This window comes from Pelecanus crispus, chromosome 5 (genome assembly GCF_030463565.1).
Source record: "Pelecanus crispus isolate bPelCri1 chromosome 5, bPelCri1.pri, whole genome shotgun sequence".
Taxonomy (NCBI): domain Eukaryota; kingdom Metazoa; phylum Chordata; class Aves; order Pelecaniformes; family Pelecanidae; genus Pelecanus; species Pelecanus crispus.
Genome location: NC_134647.1, coordinates 64,504,077 through 64,512,845, shown reverse-complemented (window position 1 = coordinate 64,512,845; position 8,769 = coordinate 64,504,077). Strand labels below are relative to the sequence as shown.

The following is an 8,769-nucleotide window of genomic DNA, read 5'->3' as shown; positions in this document are numbered from 1 at the left end:
GTTTCAGTAAAGATTTATTGTTGCATGACAAAGAGCTGTTATAGAGTAACTCTTTTTAATGGATTATTTGTCAAGGATAACAAAATCAAAAGATGTTGGCAATTACTACCTGTATTAAAGTTATAAAACAAGGGCTGATACTGCTCTTCCACAGTAGGTAGCCACAGCCTGAACACTGCAATCTAAAGTGTTGCTCATTCTCTTGCCACGGTGAAGCATGGCCATCCATCATAAAATTATGAAAGGCCCAAGCCCCTCATTCATTTACAGTGCTGTATCGCAAGCCTAAACGTGCTCTGAGAAATCCTAGGCTGATCACCTTTCTCATGTGATACAGAGTGCGAGGTCCGCTTGTAAAAGAAATTATTTTTGCAATTGCTTTGAAAGAAAGAAAGAAACTGCCCAGCCTCTCCCTGGAGCCAGGCAGTCATTACCGCTGCCCAGGGGAGCTGCCAAGGGCTTGTTTTCAGCATCCCTGCCAAAAGATTTTCCCTGCAAGGACAGGGTACCTCCCTACCGAGGCATGGCGCAGATCTTGTAGGGCTGCGGGGTCATCGTGATGCCCAGCTTGAACTGGAGGCTGAGTGTGGTGTCCGGGGGCGCCCGGAAGCTGAATTTCTGGAGCAGAGCCGTGAAGAAGAGGAAGAGCTCGGAGCGGGCCAGCACCTCACCCAGGCAGGCACGCTTCCCTGTGGAGAAAGCCACCCATGGCATCCTCAGCCTGTGCTGGCTACCCAGCTGCTTTTGCTGCTGAAAAAGCCTCTGCCTTCCCTTAGGGCCATGGTCTAGTTGTGTTATCCTCTTCCCAGGATGAGTTTTGCAGCCCAAACTGAGCTCGCCAATAACGGCATTGGCATTACAGCTTGGGCTATGTGAGGGCATGTGTGCGTAACTATGCACAGGCATTGTGTCTTCCTCTGTTTGGATAAGCTGTGCTGACACGCTCAGTCTCCACATAAATGGAAAAATTCTCTACAAGTTGAATATGTAATTAACTCTTTTCCAAAGAGACCCTGGTACGGGCAGAAGCAGTGGCTCTATCACAGGCAGAGCCATGCCTTGACCCACCTCCTCGGCCCCGCGCTATGGACATGCCCGTAGTGTATGGGCACACATCTTTGCTGGAAGTGGGTGAGCTTGTGACTTCCCACTTTGTCACTTCGTGACAAAGCCTCTGTACCACCATTTCCTTCCTGATGGCCAGTGGCGAGCCGCCATGGGCATGACCCATCTGACACTCAGCTGCTTCTCATTCTGTTGGGCTTCAGCTAGGAGAGTTTGGTGGTTTGAACTACACCAGAGAGAGCTACCAGAGAAGGTGTGGGATGCTGATACAGGAAACAGGGGGTTCTAACAGCAATCTCTCAGAGGAAGCTGTTGGCTGGGGTGCCCTGTGGTGGCAAACGGTGAAGCCCCTAGTGCCTTCAGCCATGTGGGAGCAGGAGCACAGAGTGATGCTCTTGCCTTGCTGAAGGTGTTTCTAGGGTCTCTGGCATTTTTATGGTCTTTCATTCATCCTCATCTGTCTTCTGTCCATGTGAAGAGACAAGAAAGGGCTCAGAGTGTGGTTGCGGTGCTTTGGGGTGGCCACTTGAGCACTGCTTGAGCAGGGTGCAGCCATCATCTGCCCTTTGCATTTGGAAGTCCCATCCCAGTGCCTCAGCATGGAAGCAACAAAATCCAGGAAATCTTACCTATAGAAAATGGCACGAAAGACTCCCTTTTCCAGAACTGACCATCCTTCAGGAAATGCCCAGGGTTAAAAATGTCGGGGGTTTCCCACTCGTTCTTGTCAAACAACACGGAGGTTAAATTTGTGAGCAAAACAGTGCCCTAAGATGACAAAAATAAAAACAAATTGCACTTTTTCTGTCATTGACAGCAGAAGGGGCATTTTATTCTTCCGGTCTCCTCTCCTTGAAGAACATCTATAGTCAAGTTCTGCTGCAATTATTTGTGCAACACCCTCTGCACAGCTGTTTTTTCCTACTTCCTGTCTGTTTGGAGGTTCAATGATTATATAGCCACGTTTTTCCCTCATCAGCATCATTTTTATCTGCTGTAATCTTGGGCCAAAGTTCCTGTAAAAATCTGCTTCGATGGTGTGTGCAGGGGGTGTCTTGCACCGTTCAACGTGCTGGACGTTGGACGACAAAAATACGTGATCAATAGGAGTGAACTCTGGACGGGGCAGGGACGCTGTGGCTTTGCCCCTCCTGTCTGCACAGGAGAGACGTGGCCTGGTGAAATGTGCCTGGGGAACTGGGAGTGTCTTGCTAAAATCTCAGCGCTCAGGAGTGGTGTTACCTTTGGTATGTGGAAGCCATCCAAGACCGTGTCCTTCACCGTCAGTCTTGGCACGTTGAAAGGGATGATGTTGGCTTTCCTCTGCACTTCATGGATGACGGCGTTGGTGTAGGGCATGTTGCTCCTGTCCTCCAGGGCTGGCTGCCGCGCCTGCCCAATGACCACGTCAATCTCAGCTTGCACGCGGGCTGGTGGGAAAGAACAGGGATCAGCCAATGTCCAAGAAAAAAAAAACCCATTGGAACAACGCAAGGTGTTTGCTGTGAGGGTGCCCCGAGGACCGAGCTGGGACACCTGCTGCTGTTTGCACCTCTTTTGTGTGAGTGCAGGAGGATTTCCTGATTTTTTTCTCAAAAAAGAGAGTCTCTCATAAAGCAGTGAAGGCTAAAAGCAAGGAAAACACCGACCTTTTGCTAATTGTACCTTGAATTTCCGGATGTATGGCCATATACAGCAGAGCCCAGCGGATGGTTGTGGAAGAGGTCTCAGTCCCAGCGAACAGCAGGTCGAGCGCGCACGCCACGAGGTTTTCCTCCTGGAAGCTGCCACTGCCATTGTCCTTCACAAAAAGGTATGTTAGTGCCCCACAAACAGCGAGGGCTGCCCTGACACTGGGCTTAGTCCAAGTCAACCCCAAGGATTTTGGCAGAAGTTGCTGGCCCCCCCTGCACCTCCATCCTGCTGATGGGTGCCCTGGACCTAATGTCCTTCCTAAGCTCATAAATGGTCGCACAGGTGGCTCAGATGGAGAACTTGGGCTCGTTTCTCATCCCTCCTGATTTCTAAGCCCTGCTGCAGAAGGGTTTGCTCTGCATTGCTAACCTTAGCTATCTCGTGCAGGTAGCTGTCGATGAAGTCCCGGTTCTCTGAGGGGTTCCAGTCCACCTTGTGTTTGTTGATCTTCTCTTTCACAAAACTTTTCAACAACCTCCAGTTTTTAAGAATGGTTTGGTGGGATCCAGGGAGTAACTTTATTATAGATGGGAAAGAGTTGTACAGCTTTGGACACAAAAGGAGAAAGGCAAGTTGAATAAAGGACTGAAAAAAACCTTCTGTTATCAAAACCTGAGGAGCCTGCAATGCCACACTTACTAAATTGCTGGAGCTGGTGGAAATAGCTCAGCTCTAGAAGAGCATTACAAGGGATTGGTATTCCTATTATGGAGTGACTCGTACATTACCCAGCGTTACAGCAGGCACATTGGCCGTCAATGGGCTGGAAAGGTGATGTTGGCTGAGAGTGAGCAACATGAGCATTGCACAGCTTGAAAATAAGGCAGAAAGAAATTACGGGCAAATCTACCCTGTGCAAAGGAATAGGGAATGACAATGAAGTTTGGTGATGAAAATGCTATGAGTTTCGAGGTTGACTCCAGAGAAGAAACTATGGCCCTGCAAAACTGCACACGGTCCATGTTGGTGGCAGGAGGGCTATACCTGGCTCATGATGGTCCCATGAAGGCCAACTGTCTCGTCCATCAACTGCAACAATTTTTGGAAGTCCTCATTATGGTAGTCAAATCGATTGCCAAAGGTAACAGAGCAGATGATGTTTGAAACAGCATTATAGATTTTAAAGTGAGGGTTGAAAGGATTCCCTGGAGAAGGAAAGCGGAATGATCAATTCTCTTCTAATCTTCACAGAAAAGGAGAAGAAAACACAGTTGTCAGAGGTAAAATATTCAACAAATATGAGTGAAATGAGTGGCCCCTGATGGGCACCCTCCTGTGTCACTGCTCTCCCAGGATGCCTCGCTGCCCCCATGAGCTGGCCAAGCTTGGCTGGGCAGCCTCTGTGGTCTCAGTTCAATCAGATTATGGAGATGTTTGTTTACTTTGGAAAGCAAGGTCTGCAGAAGAGCAGATATCATTTGAATTCATTGGAAACATCAGTGTTTACACGCACACGGGATTTTCCAGAGATCTCCAAGAGAGCAGTAGGCTGAAGGTGGGCTATGAATAATGCTTTGGGTGTTACCTAGCTGCATTCACCAGTCAGTCTGAAGGCAAAACACCTGTAAAAGGGAGCTGGGATGTTGGCAGGGTGCTAGCATTGCTTGCAAGGCAAGGTATTTTTCAGCATGCAGTGAATCATGGGTGAAATTATAATGGGCCATACCGGTTTCCTGCCTTCAGCACAGTTTATGAGGGCCGTGGCACTCACCCTGCTCATCCCCAAATGCATCCACGAGGCATCGGCACTCCTCCTGGATGCGTTCCTCCAGGCCCCTCTTCCCCAAGCCAAGGTTTCGGAGGGTTGTCAAGGTGAACCGCCTCTGCTGCTTCCACAAGTGCCCATTGGAGGAGACCAACCCTGGCAGAAACACCCCACCATGAGCCAAGGCAGATCCCTCCATTGAGGGGAAAAAGCTCCAGGGTTCTGCCTTATCTCCAGCCACCTCAGACCTCTGCAGGGTCAATGCTTTGACCTTACAGCTGAGATGCATGTCCTGAGGGATAACTCACCCATGTTGCTGAAGACCTCCCTGTCAATAGGAATTTCAGGACGATCCATGAAGTTTTCCCCTTGGTTTACAAGAACTTCCTTAACCATCCGCAGCCCATTTATGAACACAAATGATGTGCTGCCCATCTGCACACTGAAGATGTCCCCATATTTTTCAGTAAGCTGGGAGGCGGGAGGAAATAAATAAAAGGTGATTGATTTGCAATGAACGTGTCTGTCGGGACAGCGACAGCCCTGGCAGGGGACATGGGTGAAAATAAAGGAAGCTGAGGGCAGGAGGGGAGACAGGGTGTTTGCACAAGTGTTTGCTTGCCTGCATGTGGTCTTTTTTCTTTTCTCTTTTCCCAGCTCACTGATCAGGAGTTGGTGTTAGTCGGCCATCAATCAAGTAAAACTCTCTAGGTTTGATTTTTCAGTCCTGTGTTTTTCAATCTTTTGTTTCCCTCCCTTCCCAAATGTCCTTCCAGTCCCTGGTCAGACCTATGGGTTCCTACAGCCATGACTGCGCCCGTGGTGTCAGGCTGTGCCCTTTGCCCAAAGGATCACTCCACACTTGTCCCCCTCCTTGTACCCAGGCAAACTTCATCCACGTTGCTGCCGACAGAGGGCAAACCTCCTGCCTACTGTAGGGTGAGCTCCTCTGAGTCTTCATGGGCCATGGGGTTTGGGTTAACCCCCTCCCCGTGATGCAAAGTTGCGTAGCTGCAATCCCCTCCGTCTCCATCTCTGTCCCCTTCCCCGCAGTGCCCACCACCTCCATACCTTCTGCACCATAATTTGGGGATTGCTGAAGTTCAGCAGGTAGATGTGCCCCACAAAGGGGAGGGAGAAGGGGCTGGGAGGGAAGTGCTTGGGCTTTCTGTGCTTCATGTAGTCGGCAACAAGCAGGAAGACAATGAGGAAGATGAGGAGCATCTGGAAGGAGATGCTCTCCCAGAGGAAGCGCAGCATGGGTGGATGGTGGGGTTCCGCAGGACGGGCAGGTCAAGCTCACAGGGCACTGCCAAAACCCTGAGAGACAGGGGGAGATGGGCAGTGTGCTGGTGCAGCTGTGAGTGCAAACACAAGACAGCATGGAGCAGCTTTTGGTGACCTGGCCTGGAGGCTGCATTCGACTCCTGCTTTCCCACATTTCAGCAAGGACTGTTTGATTAAACCCCTTCTTGATTAAACTCATGCATTTCCTCTGATCTCATTAAAAAAAACCCCAAACCCCAGAAACCAAAACATCCCCAGCTCCCCCTTTCCCTTCCTGCCTCCCACCACTGCTTTACAAAACCCCAGTGATCCACATCCTTGTCTAAAGGACAGAAACAAGCTTTGCAGAGCTGGGATTAAAATATTCCAGCAGCCTCGCCATGCTGTTCCCACGAGCCTATGGCTCGGTGCAAGCCCCGCTCTCTCCTCCCTGTGGTGCCCTCACCGTGCCGTGTCCCAGCGTCAGCTTCACAGTGCCGGGGAGGCTCCAGCCGCTCCGAGCGCCTCGCGCTTTCCTTGTTTGCAGATGCCCGTTCACTGGTACGAAGAGTTCCAGACAGAGCCCCAGGTCAATGGGGACATCTGAGATAAGGTTGCACAAACTTTTCACAAACCATCTGACTCATGGGTTGAGGTTTCGGTGTGTCAGAGTGACGAGGGCTGGAAGCAAACAGCCATCCAGGATCTGTGGTGGCTTCTAAGCACCATAATTTTCTGATCTCTGCCAGACAAGTGCAAGCAGAGCAACCTGCTCTGGCCATGAACCCTGCCCTGAGCCCTCCAGCCATCCCTTCCCACCTGCTTTGGCCTTTGAGTCCTTAGCCCATGCTGAAGCCTTACCGAAAGCCTGACAAAGCTAAGGCAGGTGCTGAAAAGCCAAAACAGATGCCCAGCTCTTCAGGCTGTGGCCCTTCGGTGGTAGCTGATAACAGGCTGTGCCGAATTTTCCCATCTAAGACTGGCTCTGAGACAGGTAGTTGATCGCGCACGTACACCACATTGAATTTTGACATATACGTTGCATTTTATTGTGAAAGAAGCAGGGGCATTTACAGCAGCTGTTTGCCATTGCAACGTGTGGCTCTGCCGTGGCTGTTTGCAGTCGTCAGCTGCCACCTTGTGCTCCAGGGGACCATTTGGGTTCATTCTCTCTCTTTTGGGGACATCAGTTGTGGCCATTGGGGTTGTCCAGTGCCAAAGACAAGGCACAGAGATGCAACAGTGCCGCTGGAGCGATGCCATACAGGCAACAGCAAAGCTGCTCTGTAACATTTACACTTGAGAATTTGAAAAGTTAATCACTGGTTTATTGTGGAACTTAAAGGGGAAAAAATCTGTTTTTGAGGAGAATCTCTCTTTTTACCACTGGCTTTTAAGCACACTTAGGCATGAGCCTGTGGAGATGCACATGTTCCCCTTCACTCACATGAGATATTCCACTCAAAAAATAAACAAATTCCTGCCTCCTGCCTTTATGGTATGGGACCACTACATTTAAAAATGGGGGTGGGGTGGGGTGGGTTTTTTTCCCCAACTGATTTTAAAAAAAAAGAAAAAGACGACGACTTCAGTCGTTTATTCTCTTCAAGCATAGGGAAGGAAAACCTAAAGTAACAGGGAAAGGCAAGCTTGGAATGGAAGAGGGAAGAGATTAACCTTTGTTTGCTGGGCCAGTGCAAATAATACAAGCTGTAGCAAAATACCAGAGGTCAGACCTACACCAGAGCAAATAAAAAAAATGGAGAGAAACCAGTGCCTAGTCCTGAATGGCTTTGAAAACTTCATAGGTGAAAAGAAGTCCACAGATCTTTTATGTTTTCTCTTTTAGAAAGAAAAAAAACCCACAGGAGCCTGTAACTGTGAAATTAATTAAAAATGCAATAGGATTCAAGTGATCTGTTAGAAGGACAGCTCATTGACAAAATCCCTGTGTGCCTGGCATGGCAGGGTTGTGATGTGCAGAGGACTCTTCCATGTGGCATAAATCTGCCACTGCACAGTGATTGCTTTGTAATGCAGCAAAGGTGGTTACTGCCAGAGATGGAGGCTAAAGCCAGTGGAAATGAAACTTGATTTAATCCTCTTTTCCTGTTAGCTATTCAGTATCCTACAGAGGTGCCCATAGAGAAGTCACTTACGAAAGGTGAGAAGAAAAAAAAAATCTTTGCTGTGACTATACTCCAAACAAAAGCACACGGGAGACAGCATTTCTAAGCATTAATGCTTGGTCACATAAATGGAAAAATTCTCTACAAGTTGAATATGTAATTAACTCTTTTCCAAAGAGACCCTGGTACGGGCAGAAGCAGTGGCTCTATCACAGGCAGAGCCATGCCTTGACCCACCTCCTCGGCCCCGCGCTATGGACATGCCCGTTGTGTATGGGCACACATCTTTGCTGGAAGTGGAAGGGAAGTGGGTGAGCTTGTGACTTCCCACTTTGTCACTTCGTGACAAAGCCTCTGTACCGCCATTTCCTTCCTGATGGCCAGTGGCGAGCCGCCACGGGCATGACCCATCTGACACTCAGCTGCTTCTCATTCTGTTGGGCTTCAGCTAAACTCTTCCTGAGCAACCCCATGAAATTATCTTTTTGCACCTTTGCTTTCCCATTGTGTATTTTACTACCACAAACTTTTTGGGCAAACTTTTCCCGCTCATACAATCACAATACTGTGTTTTTATAGCCATTCACAACCTGGAGGCATGGCTCCTCATGCCATTCCACTTGGGTTGGCCTATGGTAGAAGCTGCTTCCACCACCCTGTAGTCTCCTAGTTAAAACTCCCATATACATATGAGATTAAAAAACTGCATGCTCCTGCTGCAAGGATCTCTATTTCCATTGCAAAGCGGCAACATGGTGGTGTGGGGAATGCACACCAAACTGAGGCTGAGGCCATCTGAGCCTCAGAATTTGCCATGGCCACCTGGAATTCCAAATTGGTGCTGAGGCATGAACCCAGAGCTTGTACATCCAAGGGCAGCTGCCCCCACTGACCAGGGAGACCTCAGAA

General features: G+C 49.2%; 1 protein-coding gene across 4 annotated transcripts; it reads right to left on the bottom strand.

Moving 5' to 3' along the window:
- Nucleotides 1–513: 513 nt before the first annotated feature.
- On the bottom strand, nt 514–6,818 carry LOC104026694 (cytochrome P450 2J2). 4 transcript variants are annotated; one of them, XM_075710567.1, is made up of 10 exons: nt 6,800–6,818; nt 5,537–5,727; nt 4,774–4,936; nt 4,472–4,621; nt 3,745–3,905; nt 3,116–3,306; nt 2,731–2,849; nt 2,308–2,495; nt 1,695–1,833; nt 514–689 (listed from the first exon to the last, which is right to left on the bottom strand). In XM_075710567.1, exons 2-10 carry the CDS (start codon nt 5,723–5,725, stop codon nt 514–516), a joined length of 1,476 nt encoding a protein of 491 aa, XP_075566682.1. In that variant the 5' UTR covers nt 5,726–5,727; nt 6,800–6,818. The 4 variants fall into 4 exon arrangements, with proteins under 4 accessions (XP_075566682.1, XP_075566681.1, XP_075566680.1 ...); XM_075710566.1 differs by having other exon boundaries at nt 2,731–2,866; nt 3,130–3,306; XM_075710565.1 differs by lacking the exon at nt 6,800–6,818 and having other exon boundaries at nt 5,537–5,725.
- Nucleotides 6,819–8,769: the final 1,951 nt, after the last annotated feature.

Bases quoted from the DNA above. Each gene is read 5' to 3' on its own strand.
- LOC104026694 (XM_075710566.1), bottom strand. From the start codon at position 5,725: ATGCTGCGCTTCCTCTGGGAGAGCATCTCCTTCCAGATGCTCCTCATC. The intron at 4,937-5,536 runs GTATGGAGGTGG...CCCGCCTCCCAG, and splicing joins CCCAAATTATGGTGCAGAAG to CTTACTGAAAAATATGGGGA. The intron at 1,834-2,307 runs GTAACACCACTC...TTGTCATCTTAG, and splicing joins ATGGCTTCCACATACCAAAG to GGCACTGTTTTGCTCACAAA.